General features: G+C 45.8%; 1 protein-coding gene across 1 annotated transcript in view; it reads right to left on the reverse strand.

Annotated features, from left to right (window-relative positions):
- Positions 1 to 21,289, reverse strand: part of LOC139367526 (SH3 and cysteine-rich domain-containing protein 2-like) — a 39,039-nt gene that overhangs the window by 11,929 nt on the left and 5,821 nt on the right. The window contains exons 2-3 of the mRNA XM_071105772.1: positions 1,310 to 1,673; positions 800 to 894 (exon numbers count right to left, since the gene is read on the reverse strand). Of these exons, the coding sequence (XP_070961873.1) occupies positions 800 to 894; positions 1,310 to 1,673 (459 nt within the window). The remainder of the gene's footprint in view (positions 1 to 799; positions 895 to 1,309; positions 1,674 to 21,289) is intronic.

Raw genomic sequence — 21,289 nt, forward strand, 5'->3', positions numbered from 1 at the left:
AATTTGCATACAAAGTGACACCAAAATTCATTACATACTGATCAGGGGTGGTTGGGGGGCAACACAAGTCTAAACTTATGTACAAGCTACTGTAGCATGTTGCTGCCGTCTCTCCTCCATTATGACTATGCAGCGGACACAACAAGTTTTGCTGCTGGCGGCCATGTCGCGTCCCGCGGGAACTGCGAGCACCTCAAACACACCGCATTTCACACTGAATTAGTACCAGCGCCTGGTGCAGGGAGATGTTGATTTTTCCGACTGACTTGAGAAAATCGGATCCATGCGAGAAGAGGGTGGGTGGGTGACTGGGGGATGGATGGGGGGGGGGGGGGTGACTGGGGGATGGATGGGAGGGGGGGAACAGCGCTATCTGCCTCAGCCCTCGCCTCGGCTTTTGTTCCACATATAGAAATTCAGAGTCATTGCGGATCATTTTATTATGGCTCTCACTCATCCTCTTCTTCTCTTTTTTCTTCAGCTGTTTCTCTTTGTCAGGTTGTCAATTATCTTTCTATTTCTATCCCCTCTTTTCCTTTTTTTTAGCTCCTTTAGTGGAAAAACTTTCATCCTCTTCTAACACGATTGGGACTTTGAGACTACATTCAGCCCCCCGCAAGCCCCCCCCCCCCCCCCCCCCCCCCCCCCCCCCCCCCAAGAAAATAATAATATTTAGACCGTAATTGTTGAGGATCGGAAAGCAGTAGATAACCAACTCTAGAACAGTCCACTACTTAGGTTGTGATGGTTGAGTACAAGACAGCTGTGGGGAAATCTGAATCTAGGGCAGTTGACTCACCTTTCCTGTGCAGGGCTGTTGGGACAGCTCAGAGGAGCACCAGAGGTGGGCGCCCAGCTTACAGGCTTTACAGCGCAGACCCTGCTTGGAGTTCCCTGCACAGATGGGAAGCCAGGTTGCTACAGTACTGTACTTTCCTTTACTATACTATACTGTACATACCACACACGACAGTAGCCTCAGCTCACACACTACAATCCATTCATCAATCAATCAACTAGGACTAGGTTATAAAATGTCAAAAGTGAGACCCTTTTGATGAGAGATGTTATAGGCAACGTTTGTATGGACAGTGTGATTATCAGCCACATCTACTTCGAACTCATCCTCAATCAAAATCCTAACTTGCCATTTGGCTACAAGAGCTAAAATTTTTGTGGAAACATTGCACTGATCACATGGGATTGCTAGATTGTGTTGGATGTGCATACGGTCTCTCAGTAGTCAGTAGTCTGCCCAAAGAGAATAGCTTTTATGCATTAAGGGAGTACTGGACCTGAATCGACCTACCCTGGATCACGTGTTTGCATTGCTGGCAGCAGGTGGGCCGACGGAAGACGTGCTCCTGGAAACAGTGGGTCTTCACTAGCCGGCCCTGGAGCTGGGCTTTGGAGGTCAGGGAGAGGGAGGGACTGAGGGAGGGCGAGCGGGACGAAAGCGAGGGGTTGGGGCTGAGCGAAGGGGAGAGGGAGGGTGAGCGCTCGCAGGTCAGGGGCGTCTCCCCGAAGGGTGGTGGCGAGGAGGTCAGCGGAGGCTCGTGGATGATCCCAGAGGGCAGGCGGACTTCCCCGTTGCTGGGGCGCTGGAAGAAGTTGTCCACGCTCTTGCTGCGCATCACTGACTTGAAGGACAAGGAGCGCTTTAGTCGCTGCAGCTGTGGAAAGAGAGGAGTGGAGACATTAGGTCAGCATGGATAGACAAGGGCTGGGGAATGACAAAATCACTGACACTGATCGTTCAGAATAGCAGGGTGCACTCATTAAGGGCTGAATCGTAACTTGAGATCCATGTATGCACCTAGCAACTCCAGAATTCGAACACAATTTGACAAAGCACTATAACTTCGCTGTCTCCATGTGATGATAACGAAGGTGGTTCGGTGAACCCCTCTCGGGTAATGAGTAACCTTGCCACAGACCTGAAGAATTGTGTTAACTTCCCAAGCTAATGCATATGAGTTTATAGCGCAGCAGGCTAACGTAGTCTTGTGGCACGAGACCTGGGTTTGACCGCAGCCACTCACATCTACACAAGATCCCTGGTCATGACCTGTGTTCAACCCACTGGATCAAAGACATTCATTCCATCCATCCATTCATTTATTTATTCCTTCATTCAGTGACGATGAAAACAAAACGACCACAGAATTTGCTAACTGACTCTTAAAAAAAAAAAAAAACATCTAAACGTTATCATTTTAGCAGCAGCTAGCAACAGCTCTTCTGACTTGAATAAGGTGACAGGAGTGAGACAGAGGGAAGCGAGACAGAGACCCTGCAGTACCCTCTGACTGCCCTTGTCCTACAACACCACACTTGCCTTGTTTGGATCAGAATTATAGCAGATCCAGGGAACTCAAGTCAATACCCCTTAAAATTCAGATTTGATTAGTTTATTGACCAGTCTGCTCCTCCGTACTGTGATGTATTGATGCACAACAAGGAACAAACACTGGGTTGATATTTCACTCCTCCGGCCGCCTCACTTTCAGTGGACTTGCCCAGGCATCTTGGCCGCAATATTACGATTCTGCTAATGGCATAAGATTATGGGGTGTGGAAGGCAATGAGGTCCTATGGTATAATAATAAGCCACAGATTCCTACATCAATAGAATGGCCTACGGAATGAGAGAGCACACATGCAGGCACACACACACACACTCACACACGTTTGTTTTACTACCATTGTGCGAACCAAACTATTGACTCCCATTCAAACTCCTGTATTCCCTAACCCCTAATCCTAAATTTAACCCTGAGCCCTTAATTTAACCCTAACCTTAATCCTAACTTTAACCACAAACCCCTGACCCTAACTTCTAACCCATGGTACTCCCACCCTGTTCCTGGAGAGCTACCTTCCTGTAGGTTTTCCCTCTAAACTCAATTGTAACTAGCCTGATTCAGTTTATCAACCAGCTAATTATTAGAAGCGGGTGTGCTCGATTAGAGTTGGAGCGAAAACCTACAGGACGGTAGAGCTCCAGGAGCAGGGTTGGAGAACCCTGTCCTAACCATAACCCTGACCTTAAACCTAATTGTAACGCTAACCCTAAACCTAACCCCTAAGCCTAAAATAACCTTTTCCTTGTGGGTGCCGACGAAATGTCTCCAATTTTCCTTGTTTTTATATTTTTTATATACACTGCTCAAAAAAATAAAGGGAACACTTAAACAACACAATGTAACTCCAAGTCAATCACACTTCTGTGAAATCAAACTGTCCACTTAGGAAGCAACACTGATTGACAATAAATTCCACATGCTGTTGTGCAAATGGAATAGACAACAGGTGGAAATTATAGGCAATTAGCAAGACACCCCAATAAAGGAGTGGTTCTGCAGGTGGGGACCACAGACCACTTCTCAGTTCCTATGCTTCCTGGCTGATGTTTTGGTCACTTTTGAATGCGGTGCTTTCACTCTAGTGGTAGCATGAGAAGGAGTCTACAACCAACACAAGTGGCTCAGATAGTGCAGCTCATCCAGGATGGCGTTGTAGGGAGGTCATACAGGCACGTGGAGGCCACACACACTACTGAGCCTCATTTTGACTTGTTTTAAGGACATTACATCAAAGTTGGATCAGCCTGTAGTGTGGTTTTCCACTTTAATTTTGAGTGTGACTCCAAATCCAGACCTCCATGGGTTGATAGGTTTGATTTCCATTGATAATTTTTGTGATTTTTGTTGTCAGCACATTCAAGTATGTAAAGAAACAAGTATTTAATTCATTCAGATCTAGGATGTGTTATTTTAGTGTTCCCTTTATTTTTTTGAGCAGTGTATATAGTAAAACCAAAAACACATTGAGGTGAAACTGTCGGGCATACCGCTATTCGCTGCCTATCTGACTGGTATGGCCGTTTTTTACGATTTCTTTTCCCGTGGCGCAGTATAGTTGTGTGTTATGTCTACGCCTTACAGCTCGTGTCTGTGGTGTATAGCTGTTTGTTATATGCTCTTCGGTTTCTTTTGTCTGCAGGTTACAGCTTGTTTTGTTTCTGTTTGCACCTGCACTGCAGTAGCCTAAAGATAAAAAAATATATATATGACACAACTGTGGGTATATATCATTATCAAGGCCTTGTATAAGTTGGTGTGTGCGCATGCGTGCATGCATGTATTCGCGTCTCCCTATGTGTGCATCACTGAGTGTTTGTAGCCTTCACATCGTTTCCCTCTGCACCTGCGGAAGCTTCTTGGAGCCTGCGCTCTCTCGGAGAAACGGTCATCAATAACGTTGAGTGGGTTCCTATTTTCCTCCCTTAAGCCATGGCTCCACTGGCACCAATTATCTTGAGTGATGAAAAGAGCGCTCTCTCTGTTGACCCATTAGCGAGCACCTCTTGCACGTGCTTTTCTACCCCGAGCTGCATCACAGGCTCATTTTTAATGGGCTTTTATAGGGTTGACTGGTGGTTCATTCAAAATAGTCTAGTTGATTTTTGTCTCGTTCCACCACACTGTTTACGCATTTGACCATGTTTTTGTATTTAACGTATTTCATAATAGAAACATTTGAGTAAATGTGGGATTAAAAAGTATATTGGAAGCAGGTGCTTCCACACAGGTGAGGTTCCTGAGTTAATTAAGAAAATATTTAAGGCCATTAGTTTGGCTACGATGGCTATGTCCACATAGGATGACCATGCCCGCATCCACAGGGCACGATTAGTCCCCGAAATGGTTTGATGAGCTTGAAAACGATGTATTTCAAAGCTGGAGAGTAAACCCTGCAAGTTTCATCAAATTCTGTAGCGCATCAAAATCATTTCCTGACTTGCGACATAGAATTATGTTCTGTCATCTACTTTACTCAAAGAACCAGCAATTTCAGCCTATTTACAGTGCATTCGCAAAGTTTTCAGACCCCTTGACTTTATCCACATTTTGTGACGATACCGCCTTATTCTAAAATGTATTAAATAACATTTTCCTCAATCTAAACACAATACCTGATAATGCCAATGCAAAAATAGGTTTTTAGATTTTTTTTGCAAATCTATAAAAATAAAAATAAATCCCTTATTTACATAAGTATACCTACTCTTTGCTATGAGACTCGAAATGGAGATCAGGTGCATCCTGTTTCCATTGATCATTTGGGGCAGCAGGGTAGCCTAGTGGTTAGAGTGTTGGACTAGTTCAAACCCCCCAGCTGACAAGGTACAAATCTGTCGTTCTGCCCCTGAACAAGGCAGTTAATCCACTGTTCCTAGGTCGTCATTGAAAATAAGAATTTGTTCTTAACTGACTTGCCTAGGTAAAAAAAAATAAAAAAATCTGGAGTTGTTTCTACAACTTGATTGGAGTCCACATGCGGTAAATTCAATTGATTGGACATGATTTGGAAAGGCACACACCTGTCTATATAAGGTCCCACAGTTGACAGTGCATGGCAGAACAAAAACCAAGCCATGAGGTCGAAAGGAATTGTTCTTGCAGCTCCGAGACAGGATTGTGTCAAGGCACAGATCTGGGGAAGGGTACAAAAACATTTCTGCAGCATTGAAGGTCCCCAAGAACACAGTGGTCTCTATCATTCTAAAATGTAAGAAGTTTGGAACCACCAAGACTCTTCCTAAAGCTAGCCGCCAGGCCAAACTGAGCAATCGGGGCAGAAGGACCTGGAGGTAACCAAGAACCTGATGGTCACTCTGACAGAGCTCCAGAATTCCTCTGTGGAGATGGGAGAACCTTCCAGTAGGACAACCATCTCTGCAGCACTCCACCAATCCGGCCTTTATGGTAGAGTGGCCAGACGGAAGCCATTCCTCAGCCCGTTTGTGGAGTGCTCGGAGACCATGAGAAACAAGATTCTCTAGACTGATGAAACCAAGATTGAACTCTCGTCTGAATGTCAAGCGTCTGGAGGAAACCTGGCACCATCCCCACGGTGAAGCATGGTGGGGATGTTTTTCAGCGGCAGAGACTGGAAGACTAGTCAGGATTGAGGGAAAGATGAACGGAGCAAAGTACAGAACGATCCTTGATGAAAACCTGCTCCAGAGCCCTCAGGACCTCAGACTGACTTGAAGGTTCACCTTCCAACAGGACAACAACCCTAAGCACATAGTCAAGACAACACAGGAGTGGCTTCGAGACAAGTCTCTGAATGTCCTTGAGTGGCCCAGCCAGAGCCCGGACTTGAACCAGATCTCTGGAGAGACCTGAAAATAGCTGTGCAGCAACGCTCCCCACCTGACAGAGCTTCAGAGGATCTGCAGAGAAGAGAGAAACACCCCAAATACAGGTGTGCCAAGCTTGTAGTGTCATACCCAAGAAGACTCGAGGCTGTAATCACTGCCAAAGTTGCTTTAACAAAGTACTGAGTAAAGGGTCTGAATACTTATGTAAATGTTATATTTCAGTTCCAATTTTATTTTGCTTCTAAAAACCTGTTTTTGCTTTGTCATTATGGGGTATTGTGTGTAGATTGATGAGTGGGAAAAAACTATTTAATCCAATTTAGAATAAGGCTGTAACATAACAAAATCTGGAAAATGTGAAGGGGTCTGAATACTTTCCGACGTTTAATGGCATGAGTCTTGTCCTGGAGGCAGAACTGAGTAGTTTCCCCTTAGGCCAGCTGCAAAGTCAAAATGGTCTATTATGGAAAAATGTATGGAAACAAAGATTAATTTAAGCTTAGAGTTAGGCATTAGGGTTATCAGTGTCGTTAGGGTTAGGTGTAGGTTTAAAATCTGGTTTTATTACTTTTATTACTTTTATCACGGCAACTGGTTGGATACATTCACATCGGAAGGTAAATAATGTTCTTATTCAGTAATCTTGCTCTGATTCGTCACATCTTCTCCTGCTCGCCAGAATACTAACCACCGGTCCTGATTCACACCTGGACTTCAATACCTTCATCATTTTCTCCCATCTATATGTCACTCTCTTATGTTTTCTCACCAGTTGGTATTATTCTCGTGTACCGGCGTATAGCCACATGGAATTGTCTCGTTTCTGGTTTTGTTGTTTTATTAAAACGTTGCACCTTCACCTGCTTCCCGACTCACAGCTCTGTTATTACCGAATACCAACTCAAACTATGGAAGCAGCAGGAAAGTCGGAAATCTCAGATGGTCGATGAACAAGGGTGTCTTCTACGTCAATTCCATGACCAGCTGGCTCAACTGGGGACTTCCATGAAAGAGATTCTCCGCAGTCTGCAGCGTCTCAAACACCCCCGAGAGACGTTGCAGCCAAGCATTTGAGGATACTCTAGAGCCAGTCTACCCAGCGAGCCAGCGAAACAGCCCATTCAGCAACACGCTCAGGTCAGCTATGCCCGTCTACCCCTCTCTGAGAAATACGACGGTACACAATCCAATTGCCGTGGATTCCTCCTTCAATTTTCTCTATTTTTCACACCAGTTGGGACCCCCACTACCGAGAGGTCTAAGGTTGCCACGGTTCTTTCTCTGCTGACCTGGTGGGCATTGGAATGGGCTTTGGCCGTCTTGGAGATAGGAGAGGAGAAGATTACTATGAGGGGTTCATGGCTCTGTTTAAATGCATTTTCGATCATCCCGCGGAGGGCAGAGAGGGAGGTGATCTTCTGCTTCAACATTCGTCATCCTCACCAACCATCGGCACCTAGAATACAAACGGACAGCAAGGAGACTGAATCCGCGCCAAGCCAGATGGGCCCTTTTTTTCACCAGGTTAAACTTCACGCTGACCTATCGCCCAGGTTCTAAGAACATCAAGGCCGTTGCTCTGTCCCGTATCTACGATTCGGGAGAGGTTCCTGACCAGAGGGCACCCATAATCTCATCCTCCCGAGTCGTGGGGGGGGTCCAGGGGTTTGGGACATAGATGTGGACATCTGCCAGGCACTAGAGAGGGAGCCCACACCCTGGAATTGTCCTCCTACATTCCCACAGGGATAAGGAATTGGCTGCTGACCTGGGCACACACAGCTGTCGTCGCTGGAAGTCCAGGTATTACTCGCACCATCCACTCCATCGCGGAGAAGTACTGGTGGCCCACCTTGGTGCAGGTGGGCCACCAACCCCCCAGAATGCTCCAGCAGGGAAACACCTACCGCTTCCCGCACCTCAGCAACCTTGGTCACATCTATCCATTGACTTTGTAACCGATCTTCCCTCCTCTGATGGTTTCACCACCATTCTGGTGGTAGTGGATAGATTTTCCAAGTCATGTTGATTAATTGCTCTTCTGAGGTACTCTTCCAGCAGGTCTTCTGGCATTATGGCCTTCCGGAGGACATCGTCTCTGACCGTGGCCCCCAATTTACATCATGAGTTTGGACGGACTTTTTGGAGAAGCTCAGGGTCACGGTCAGCCTCACTTCCGGGTATCGGCCTCAGTCCAATGGGCAGGTGAAGAGGATGAACCAGGAGCTGGTGAGGTTCCTGAGGAGTCCCTGTCAAGACCAGCAGCGTGACTGGGCACGATTCCTTCCCTGGGCAGAGTACGCTCAGATCTCCCTATGTCACTCCTCCACTGGGTTGACCCTGTTCCAGTGTGTTTTGCGTTTTCAGCTGGCCCTGGCCCCGTGGACCCCAGTCCAGACAACGGCTCCTGCGGTAGATGAGTGGTTCCGGTACGCGAAGGGGGTGTGGAGTGACGTGCATGTGAGACTCCAGCGCACTGTCCATCGTCAGAAGGAACAGGCAGGCCGCAACCACAGTGAGACTCCTGTGTTCCATCCTTTACCCGGAAACTCCCACTCCGCCTGCCCTTTAACAAACTGAGCCCCCGATTTGTGGGGCCGTTCAAGGTTCTCCGGAGAGTCAACGAGGTGACGTACGGGTTACAACTACCCAGTCACTATCGCATATCACCCTCTTTTCATGTCTCCCTTCTCAGGCCGGTGGTTCCTGGTCCCCTAGCTGATACTGTCCCCCACGACAAACCTCCACACCCTGGACATTGAGGGGGGTCCAGCGTATGCTGTCAGATCTCTACTGGACTCTCGACGTTATTAGGGTCAGCTTCAGTATCTGGTGGACTTGTTTCGGTGGACATTCTGGACCCCAACATCATCTGTGACTTCCACCTTCGCCGCCCGGACCGACCCTTTCCGTGTCCTCGGGGTCGTCCCTCTGGTCGGCTTCGTCCTGCGGCTGGAGCCGTGCGTCAGAGAGGGGGTACTGTCACATCTTCTCCTGCTCCTCCCCTCCGGCGTACAACGTCGCCAGAGTTTCGGTTTGTATTATCTTTTACCAGATCTAATGTGTTATTCTCCTACATTAATTTCACATTTCCACAAACTTCAAAGGTTTTCCTTTCAAATGGTATCAAGAATATGCATATCCTTGCTTCAGGTCCTGAGCTACAGGCAGTTAGATTTGGGTACGTCATTTTAGGCAAACATTTTTTTTAAATGGTACGATCTTTAAGAGTGTAGCAAGATCAAGGGTGTGGGGTTTCCACGTCACCAAATTCAATAACAAAACAGGCACCAGTAGCACAAATGGAATGCAAAGGGGAAGTTTTAGGGATTTACGTACAGGGGGAAAGAAGGGGGAATTCACCAATCACCTCACAGTCCACAAGCCTCTCTCTCTTTGTACGTTCCATTTTCCAGGAGTAATCCACACTCGGGTCCTCAGCCAATCCGGTCCGGTACACAAGGGGGGTAATCCAACAATCCGGGCCACAACGGGCAATCACACAGATTTTGCTCTCGTTTCTCTCACTCTTCATACCTTTCTTGTCTCTCACCTTTGTGCAGGCTGCTTCCTCCTTTATCCCCAAGCACTGGCTTAAAGACCAATAGCCTTTCCTCGTTGGGGCAGGAAGTCCATATAAGGCTTGGGGGTGGAGCCAGCTACCTGCAAGATCTCTCTCCTCAATTACCACTCCCCTCACCTCTCCCTGCCGGCTGTCACAAGAGGCTATGTAAAAATTAACTGAAACAAAGATTAATTTAAGGTTAGGGTTAGGCAATAGGGTTATCAGTGTTGTTAGGGTTAGGGTTAGGTTTAAAATCTGTTTTTATTCCTTTTTGGCTTTGCCAGCTAGTGACCACTCTGCAGAGCTGCCTCCAAAACAAGATTCATGACAAAAAAATGCCGACCAGCATTTATATATTTGTACCTGTTTTTTTAAGTATTGTATGACATCACATGTTTTATGTATGTGTTTGCATATGTACAATCATGTTAATTAAACCTGCCCTTCATCCTCTCGTTATAGTAGCAAATCTGCATATTTCCGCAGGCCTATGTGAATAACTCCCATTATGCACCACTGACAGCACACCTAAGTACCTCAGTCGACACACTTGTGAGTGCATCCCACTGGGCTAATCACTATACAGTAGGTTTGCATTATTCAGCAATCTCAATTTAATTCCAGGCCTCTTAGGTTCGGGCTACATGGATCTCATATCAATATGCAAAGGCCAGGTTAAGTGCCTTGGCTTCTCTCATTGTCCCGAACTGCCGCAGTGGGTGCCAGCTGTGAACAGAAGGGCCCTGTGACAGGTTTGGGTCTCATGGGTGTTTTTCACACCTTACACCATTAGTCCTACCAAAGTGACTGCATGAAGTATCTGACTCATAACTGTTGTATTCGCCACTCACACTTCAGGGGCTGAAAGGTGTGCGTGTGGTGGTAGGGGTGTGTATGTGTCTGTGTGTGTGTGTGTGTGTGTGTGTACACGGGGGAGTGACTGTGTGTGTATAGTGTGAGACTGTGCGTGTATATGTGTGAACTTTTTTGTGCGTGTATATGTGTGTGTGGGTGTTTGTGAGTAGCCTATTTACATGCGAGGAGGGTAAATGGCGACTTCCCAAATGTGCTCCTCTGCTCCTTGTCTCTTACCACATGTCTCCCTGAATTTGAAAGGAACAAATGCAGACCCTTGGGGGATGCCAACCCTCTTCAATTGCTGCAGTCTCTCCCTCATGTGCAGTTGCATCAATTCATAATTCCAAAAAACACAGACCACTCTCTCTCTGAACAACTGGCTGCTCAATTAGCAGAAAAGAGAGAAAGAGGGAGCAATAGAGGAAGGACCGTGTGAGAGTGGGACAGGGAGGGGAAAAAGAGAGAGAGAGAGAGAGAGAGACCCTTTCTTTTGAAATCCCAAACAATGCACAGAGCCTTTTTTCCTCCCTCTGACAGACGGATAGACAGATAGACAGATGGTAAAGACAGAGGCAGAGAAGACATTGTGGCCTTGTTCTTCTTCGGCTGTTTGAAGATGAGCAGTCTACAGAGCGGCGAGCTAAAAATAGAGTGTTGTGAGATGCATAGATAAATTAATGATTAGGGTTACGGAGGCGTTCACACGGCATGCCTCGGAAAAACGGTAAGGTATCGAGCACAAAAAACGCTGCTGTTAGTCCTACAGTACATATTAGATTTCTTGTCGACTTCCTGTTTCTCACACTACTTAGTTCAACTGTTGTACCCCAAAATATGTTTTTTCGCTCCTTTTTGCCCCCAAAATGATTTTTTTTGCTCCTTTGTTTGTAAAGAAAACAATTGTAAACAAACATTGTATGGCCTCAAAACATGGTTAAACTATAATTTTGATAATATGGATGGTCAGTCCAGGGCTGCGTTCAGTACGAAAAAACGTACTGGATCGTTCAATTCAACAGAAACGGTGCTGTTCTGAACAACCAGCTGAAAAACGGGGAGGGGTTGGGTTGTGGAACGCTGTCAGCATGGCCGCTGCCCTTAAAATGCTTCACTCATTGCTTCAAGCCACACCCCGCCACACCACCAAACAGATCAAACATACCTCAAAAGTCTGTTCCAGAGCGCACAAGAACATTTTGGGGAAACGCTCTGCAGCGTAGCAAACATTCAATCGAACTGAATGCACCCCTTGTATCCATAGCTCTTTCCATGAATTTGAGAGTGGGAACATTTCTCTAGCCTCACCTCTCAGCTTTTTACCAAAACAGCTTGGTTTCTTGCAACTGAGTTGCTTCTTGATTGATTCCTGAAACAGCCCCAGCAACTAATAAGCAATTTATTTGCAACTTGGTTGCATGCAGTTGCAAAAATGTCAACTTTGTGCAATTAGTTGCAAGCTGGCCCTTGGATGTACACAGAGAGATAATATTAATCATATGCATGTCAATCTCTCCTGGCTCAAAAATGGAGGAGAGATTGACTTAATCACTACTTGTATTTATGAGCGGTATTGACACGTTGAGTGGACCAAGCTGTCTATTTGAGCTGCTGGAGCACAGCTCGGACACCCATGCATGCCCCACAAGACATGCCACAAGAGGTCTCTTCACAGTCCCCAAGTCCAGAACAGACTATGGGAGGCGCACAGTACTACACAGAGCCATGACTACATGGAACTCTGTTCCACATCAAGTAACTGATGCAAGCAGTACAATTTGCTTTAAAAAACATACAAATACACCTTATGGAACAGCAGGGACTGTGAAGCAACACAAACATGGGCACAGACACATGCATCCACAGACGATAACATACGCACCATACACACACGTACACATGGATTTTATACTGTAGATATGTGGTAGCGGTGGAGTAGGGGCCTGAGGTCACAAAGCATGTTGTGAAATCAGTGAATGTATTGTAATGTTTTTAAAACTGTATAAACTGCCTTAAGTTGCTGGACCCCAGGAAGAGTAGCTGCTGGGGATCCTTAATGAATACAAATACAAAGCAACTGCCAATCAAAACAAATGCTGTTGTCACATGATCCATTCCAAGGTTCAGAACTCTGACCAAGTTGTCATGTCATGTCAACACAGTGCCGCGGGAACCACAATGATTGATAGAATTGTTAATAGAATGGCTAGTAAAGGTTTATGTACATGGTTTGGCAGTCAATAAATGTAATGTTCAAAGTGAACCTAAACCTCTCACTGACCAGTTTCAACTTAAATTATTCACCATGAACTAGCTTAATTAGTTGCTATCTTGGATAGCTCATTGCTAGCTAGCTGTGTTGGTGTTTGCAATGACATTTTGGCTAGCTAGCTAAATTGTACAGGCTGCATTGTGTTTATATCCATGCTGTTACAATAAACAAACGGTTGGAAAATTTGTGACACCATTATGTAATGCAGCAGATGACACGGGGTATAGAAATCTCAAACAATATGACAGAAGCTGCTTCAATTTAATTGTCTGTTGCATGCTATTCTAATCGCGTTTGAGTTGCTTTATGTAACAGCAAAGTTGCTCGAGATGATGTCACTTGGGGCGGCAGGGTAGCCTAGTGGTTAGAGCGTTGGACTAGTAACCAGAAGGTTGCAAGTTCAAATCCCAGAGCTGGCAAGGTACAAATCTGTCATTTTGCCCCTAAGCAGGCAGTTAACCCACTGTTCCTAGGCCGTCATTGAAAATAAGAATCTGTTGCTTTGTGTAACTCCAGCCTTATTGTGCAAGCTGCAGATTGCCCCTTTAAGTACACTCAACTTATTACACTGAGTTGACTAAACATTTCATCCTAAAAGTACAGAGAACTAAGCCATTTATTTAAGTTAGGTCGCTTGTCAGTATTTACAGTGCACCAAGAAACAAAAAACATGGCAAAGAACGTGTTGTTTAGTAACACTGGAGACATATCTGTATTTTAGGGGAGATAATTGTCAAATTATGTATTATGCAAATGTATGTTTTATACAAGAGCTAAGGGTGAGGATATCATTGCGATAGAAGTGAAAGAAATCAATGGCCACCCACTGTCAGTTTAATCGGGTTCTCTCAGGCCTCACTTTTAGCTTTGTGCGTAAACTATCTGGCTTTTCTGGGGGCGGTAGGTATTTTTTAGCCTTATTTAGCCTATTTTAGCCTAACTAGCCAACACTCCACGTGCTTGCGTGCTTTGGTCTGAGTGTATGTATGTGTGAAGAGGAGCTAGCTATATGTAACATCTCCAAATCCTGCCTAAGCAGCTTTAGCAATTAGCATGAGGTGGTAGATGTCTGTACATGTCGTCATTGGGCTAGCATGGCTATTCATTGGGGCTGGGATTTGCCAGGGACCTCACGATACGATATTAGGTGCCAATACGATATGTACTGTGATTCTCGTGACTCTCACTATGCTATATGTATTGCTATTTGATACTGTGATTTTATTGCGATTCGATGTTCCAAACATATCGCTCACCATATGTCTGCTGCAGCGGGACAAGAGAGAACCACGAGAAAACTAGCTTTGATCAGTCAGGGATATAAAAGTGCTGAAAACAACATTCGCTCCCTGTTTAAAAAGAAGTTTAGGGAAAAATCTATGAAGGAAAAATACTGGCGTTTTGGTGCAGGTACAACCAACTAGTGCAAAAATAATATTGCGATAGTCAAACTCATAAGATGCGAGATATCATCAAAAAGATAGGTTTAGATATGTAGCTGTGTCGATTCCTTCCCCCCCATCACTACTATTCATGTCCCCTTTCATTGCTAATTTGTACCTTGCAGGGGAGTTGGCGTATAAGGGCAGCACAGCATCTGTTTATGGACGCATTTCCTGTCATTATCAGGAAGTAAGGTGTTTTTGTTTTTAAAATATATTTTGACAATATTTTACTGACTGTCAGCTGTCGCTAATGCACTGTCATTGAGAAGGTTGGCTAGCCTCACAGGCTATACCGTACATTTCTATTTCAAACTGTACATTGCATTGACTGTATATTGTACCGTTATGTGAAATGAGATTATTGTTATAAATCAAATCAAATTTTATTTGTCACATGCGCTGAAATACAGCAGTGAAATGCTTACTTACAAGCCCTTAACCAACAATGCAGTTTTAAGAAAAATACCTTAAAAAAATAAAAAATAAAAGTAACAAATAACTAAAGAACAGCAGTAAAATAACAATAGCGAGGCTATATACAGGGGGTACCAGTACAGAGTCAATGTGCGGGGGCACCGGTTAGTCGAGGTAATATGTACATGTAGGTAGAGTTATTAAAGTGACTATGTATAAATAATAACATAGAGGTTCAGCAGCGTAAAGGGGGGGCAGTGCATATTGTCTGGGTAGCCATTTGATTAGATGTTCAGGAGTCTTATGGCTGGGGGTATTTATTTTTTTTAACCTTTATTTAACTAGGCAAGTAACTTAAGAACAAATTGTTATTTACAATGACGGCATACCGGTCACATCTTGCACTGAGATGCAGTGCCTTAGACCGCTGCGCCACTCGGGAGCCCTGGGGGTAGAGGCTGTTTATAGAAGCCTCTTGGACCTAGACTTGCCGCTCCGCTACCCCTTGCCATGCGGTAGCAGAGAGAACAGTCTATGACTAGGGTGGCTGGAGGCCTTCCTCTGATACCGCCTGGTATAGAGGTCCTGGATGGCAGGAAGCTTGGCCACAGTGATGTACTGGGCTGTACACACTACCCTCTGTAGTGCCTTACGGTCGGAGGCCAAGCAGTTGCCATACCAGGCAGATGCAACCCATCAGGATGCTCTCGATGGTGTAGCTGTAGAACCTTTTGAGGATCTGAGGATGTCAAATCTTTTCAGTCTCCTGAAGGGGAATAGGTTTTGTCGTGCCCTCTTCACGACTGCCTTGGTGTGGAAGAGAGGAGTGGAAGAGAGGAGTTGACGTATAAGGGCTTTACAGCATTTGTTTATAGAAGTTTGTCCTGTCATCATCAGAGAAAAAAAGATCAACACCAACCCTGATCTTATGGTTATATGTAAGCCAATCAAAACACAACACAGAGGCAATTTACGGCGGTCACACTGAGGCTTTGTGAGACTGATGGTTGGGTTAAGAAATATTTTGTATGGACAACCTGCCACTTTTACCTTGATCCAGGGCAAACTCTTTGCAATTACTATCCCATATCTCGGGAAGGCCTTGATTTCTTAAATATTCCAAATATCATCAGGGGTGTGAGAGTGTGAGTGTGTGCGTGTGAGTGTGTGTGTGTGTGTGTGTGTGTGAGTGTGCATGTGGTAATCCTAAATTACATCTAGATTAATATATCAAGAATATAATTGCAACAGTAAAAGGTCATCACTGTCAGCACACTCTTGTTCTCTTGTTCTCCAACTGTGACTTTTCTGGGTCAGTACTTTGTGGAGCTCAATCAAGGGTATTAGAAGGATCATCATTCAGAGTGTTATAAATGATCAGTTCGTGGCCCTGGGTTGGTCTAGCTAATGGTTAGCGTTGCCTCCTCCTTCATCCTTCTGTATTCTCTTGTTGCTTTTCCATCTCTCTCTCTCTCTCTCTCTCTCTCTCTCTCTCTCTCTCTCCCTCTCTCCCTCTCTCTCTCTCTCTCTCCTTCCCTCTGCTTCTTTCTCTCTCTCTCTACCCTTGCTCTCTCTCTACATCTCTCCCTCTCCACCTATGCTTTCTCTCTCTCTCCGTCTCGCTTTCTCTTTTCCTTTCTCTCTCTAACCTTGCTTTCTCTCTCTCTCCATCTGTTCTCTGTACAGACATTTTTATTTAAAGGTCAGCAGGTCACTCAGTTTGGCAAGCTGTGTGTGTGTGTGTGTAAACAAACACGGACGCACACACTCTCACAAACACTTGCCCAAACCAAAGTTAGCACACAAATATATACAGTCATGCTTACACACACACACACACACACACACACACACACACACACACACACACACACACACACACACACACACACACACACATTTTCTATTATTGCTTCTTCCGTAGTGCCTCCATAGTAGTATAATGTGCTGTGAATGATGTAACCTTTACACTGTGGAATGGCTGTTTGTGGAGGCACAGTCAAGAAGCCAAAACACAGATGACACGTCTCTTTCGCTTCCTTGCTCTCTTCTTTCACTCTTGCTTGTGTCCCATCACTTCCATCTCTCTCTAGTCTTCACTCTCCTCTCTCTGTCCTACCTTTCTATTTTTGTCCCTCTTGCTTCCTTGCTATTTTCTCCATCACTCTATCCCCCCGTCTTGGCACGGGCACTGTCCCTGGCACGCTACCCTGCCCGTAATCACACCTCTAACCTGCCAAGTGCTCAGCCAGCCATCACCACCCAATCAATGTCCATAGAGACAGAGGGGGGCGGAAACAGAGAGGGGGAGGGGGGGGGCATTCAAAGGAGAGGGAACATCAAATGTGGAGAAGTGTATAGTGAAGGAGACAAGAATGAATCGAAGAGAAAACAGAGTGGGTGAGGAGAGAGTTCAGAGAAAATGTTCATACGAAAGCGAACAGAGGGAGAGAGGGAAACAAGATAATGACGCAAAGAGAGGGGTGCAACATTAAAGAGGCAGAGAAGGGAGAGACGGATGAAGAGTGCGTGCAGGATAGATATAGAGAGAACAGGAGGTTGCTGGCACCTTAATTGGGGAGGATGAGCTCGCGGTAATGGCTGGAGCGGAATAGGTAGAATGGTATCAAACACATGGTTTCTATGTGTTTGATGCCATTCCATTTGCGCCGTTCCAGCCATTATTATGAGCAGTCCTACCCTCAGCAGCCTCCACTGATAGAGAGAGCGTAGTATCATAATTTCCCCCTCATAAATGTGCATTCCCACTAGGCAGACACGGGTTGAAACAACGCAGTTTCAATGTCAGTTCAATGAAATTACGTTGAACCAACGTGGAATAGACATCTGTGCCCGGTACGTTGTGTGTTAATTGAAGAACTGATGGGCCATGTGACGAGGCTCTGTACTCTTCTGCACTATCAGAGATTTAATTCAACACTATCTCTTTATATCCAGTGTTCTCCCTATTGATTCATTTCCAAGAAGGGGCACAAAGACCCCCATAATCAACATCTAGGGGCTCTTTAACAATTCTTTGGGCAAATGAAACCAATCAATGCAAAAGTGATTTAGGCAGAGAGGGAAACGTAGTTCTATTTCAGAGCTGTAGGCAAAGGTGGCCCACCCCAGCTTCACAATGATAGGGGAATCACTGCTCCATATCCCTTTGATTAGAACTACCTTGAGTGGAATTGTTATTTTAATTTGATTTATTTAACCAGGCAAGTCAGTTAAGAACAAATTCTTATTTTACAATGACAGCCTACCCCGGCCAAACCCGGATAATATTGGGGCCAATTGTGCACCGCCCTATGGGACTCCCGATCACGGCCGGTTGTGATACAGCCCGGGATCAAACCAGGGTCTGTAGTGGAGCCTCTGGCACTGAGATGCAGTGCCTTAGACTTCTGCGCCACTCGGGAGACTATCAACATCACCCATTAGTCTTACCTCCCCCTTAGAAACCTCCCCCAGCAGGGAGGTTGAGGGGGTAAAAAGGGCCAAAATCATTTGTTTCAGAGAACATAGCTGTCACTGCACCCCAAAGGAGGAGAAGGTCACTTAGCAGAGCGCTGAGGCCAGCGGTCCCATTTAAGACTATGACAAATTCTCCCAGAGCCATTTGAAATTGGAGTGGAGAGGGACAGCGAGAGTGGAGAGAGGAGAGAGAGGGGGATAGAGAGAGAGAGAGAGAGAGAGACACAATACGAGAAAGAGGGATGATATGCCACATGTCCTCCTGGCCGTTATACACTGAGACTCCTCTAACCGGTTGGAAATGGGCCTGTGGCTGCCAGCCGGGGCTTTGGCTTGGCGGGAAGTGAAACATGGGACAACCTTTGTTTCCCCCATGTCTTGTTGAGCCAGCGACCCACTGAGTTATGACCCAGCTGGTGGCCAGACAAAGAAAACATCTGTTACCTGATTGAGTCATAAATTCTCAGGTGACGGTCGAGGACTGAGTCCGCCCTCCCTGGTCGAAATGTACCGTAGCTCATCCCTTTTAACACTCGTCTGTGTGTGTATGCTAGGTGACTGGTGTGTGAGCGTTTCCATGATCAATCAAAAAATGTACATTGAGCACAGAGATACTTTTAGTTGAAATAATTGGGGCCCATGGGAAAGGGGATGTCCAAAAAACATCTTTAACACTAACATTTTGTAAAACAAATACTTTTTGAGGGCAGTCTCAGTTTGCATATAGATCATTGACAACCTAATGTTGCGTGTGACCAGTTGGGTTCAAACCCGGGTTTCCTGCATGCCTGTGTTAGACGCTTAAGTTAAAGCCTAGGTAAGTATTCAAGTATAAAACAATGTTACTCATCACACAAGTGTGATTCAGCGAACCACCTCCATTCATACAACCTCTAGTACGTGGTGTGCCTGTCTAGAGTTCTGGAGAGTAATGGGAGCTGGAGCTCACGTGTGCCCAGGCACAAAGTTCCACCACTGGGATAAAAACAAACTCTCAGGGAACTACACCCAGACTGCCTCTGGAGCACTGTCCCTGTCAGTGCACATTCCATCACACACACACACGCGCGCACGCACGCACACACACACACACACACACACACGCACGCACACATATGCACACACAAACACACACACATGCATGCGGACACACACTCTCACAAGCATGCACACAAACACACTTGATTAATTGGGGGTAGAAGCTGTTAATGAGCTTTTTGGACCTAGACTTGGTGCTCTGGTACTGTGGCCACTCACTGTCACTCACGGTGGCAGAGAGAACAGTCTATGACTTGAGTGACTGGAGTCTTTGACCATTTTTGGGGCCTTCCTCTGACATCGCCTAGTATATATACGTCCTGGATGGCAGGAAGCTTGGCCCCAGTTATGTACTGGGCCATACGCACTACCCTCTGTTGCGCCCATTACGGTCGGATGCCGAGCAGTTGCCATACCAGGCGGTGATGCAACCGGCCAGGATGCTCTTGATGGTGCAGCTGGAGATCTTTTTAAGGATCTGGGGACCCATGCCAAATCTTTTCAGTTTTCTGGGGGGAAAAGGTGTTGTCATGCCCTTTTCACAACTGTCTTGGTGTGTTTGGACAATGATAGTCGACAGCCCTGTCGATGTGAATGGCCCTCCTTTTCCTGTAGTCCACGATCATCTCCTTTGTCTTACTCACATTGAGGGTTAGGTTGTTGTCCTGGCAGTCTCTGACCTCCTCCCTATAAGCTGTCTCATCGTTGTCGGTGATCAGGCCTACCACCGTTGTGTTGTCAGCAAATTTAATGATGGTGTTGGAGTCGTGCTTGGCCACGCAGTTGTGGGTGAACAGGGAGTACAGAAGGGGACTAAGCACACACCCCTGAGGGGTCCTCGTGTTAAAGATCAGTGTGGCAGATGTGTTGTTGCCTACCCTTACCACCTAGGGGCGGCCCATCAGAAAGTCCAGGATCCAGTTGCAGAGGGAGGTGTTTAGTCCTTAGCTTAGTGATGAGCTTTGTGGGCACTATGGTGTTGAATGCTGAGCTGTGGTCAATGAACAGCATTCTCACATAGGTGTTCCTTTTGTCCAGGTGGGAAAGGGCAGTGTGGAGTGAAATTGAGATTGCATCATCTGTGGATCTGTTGGGGCAGTATGCGAATTGGAGTGGGTTTAGGATTTCCGGGATGATGGTGTTGATGTGAGCCATGACCAGCCTTTCAAAGCACTTCATGGCTACCGATGTGAGTGCTACAGGGCAGTAGTCCTTTAGGCAGGTTACCTTCGCTTTCTTGGGCACAGGGACTATGGTGGTCTGCTTGAAATATTTAGGTATTACAGACTTGGTCAGGGAGAGGTTGAAAATGTCAGTGAAGACACTTGCCAGTGTGTCTGCGCATAATCAGAGTACACGTCCTGGCACCGCAGCCTTGTGATTGTTGAACTGTTTAAAGGTCTTGCTCACATTGGCTACGGAGAGCGTTATCACACAGTCATCCAGAACAGCTCGTGCTCTCATGCTTGCTTCAGTGTTGCTTGCCTCGAGGCGAGTGTAAAAGGCATTTATTCAATCTGGTAGGCTCAGGTCACTTGGAAGCTCGCAGCTGTGCTTCCTTTGTAGTCCGTAATAGTTTGCAAGCCCTGCCACATCTGATGATTTGCCTGTTTGACGCTTTGCCTGTTTGATGGTTCGTCTGAGGGCATAGCGGGATTTCTTACAAGCGTCCGGATTGGGGTCCCGCTTCTTGAAAGAGGAAGCTCTAGCCTATAGCTCGGATGTTTCCTGTAATCCATGGCTTCTGGTTGGGATACAGTGCCTTGCAAAGGTATTCATCCCCCATTGCGTTTTTCCTATTTTGTTGCATTACAACCTGTAATTTAAATAAATTTTTATTTGCATATCATGTAATGGACATACACGAAATAGTCTATATTTGTGAAGTGAAATGAAAAAAATTACAAAAACGGAAAAGTGGTGCGTGCATACAGTGGGGAGAACAAGTATTTGATACACTGCCGATTTTGCAGGTTTTCCTACTTACAAAGCATGTAAGAGGTCTGTAATTTTTATCATAGGTTCACTTCAACTGTGAGAGACGGAAT

The sequence above is a fragment of the Oncorhynchus clarkii genome, chromosome 16, assembly GCF_045791955.1.
Source record: "Oncorhynchus clarkii lewisi isolate Uvic-CL-2024 chromosome 16, UVic_Ocla_1.0, whole genome shotgun sequence".
Lineage (NCBI taxonomy): Eukaryota > Metazoa > Chordata > Actinopteri > Salmoniformes > Salmonidae > Oncorhynchus > Oncorhynchus clarkii.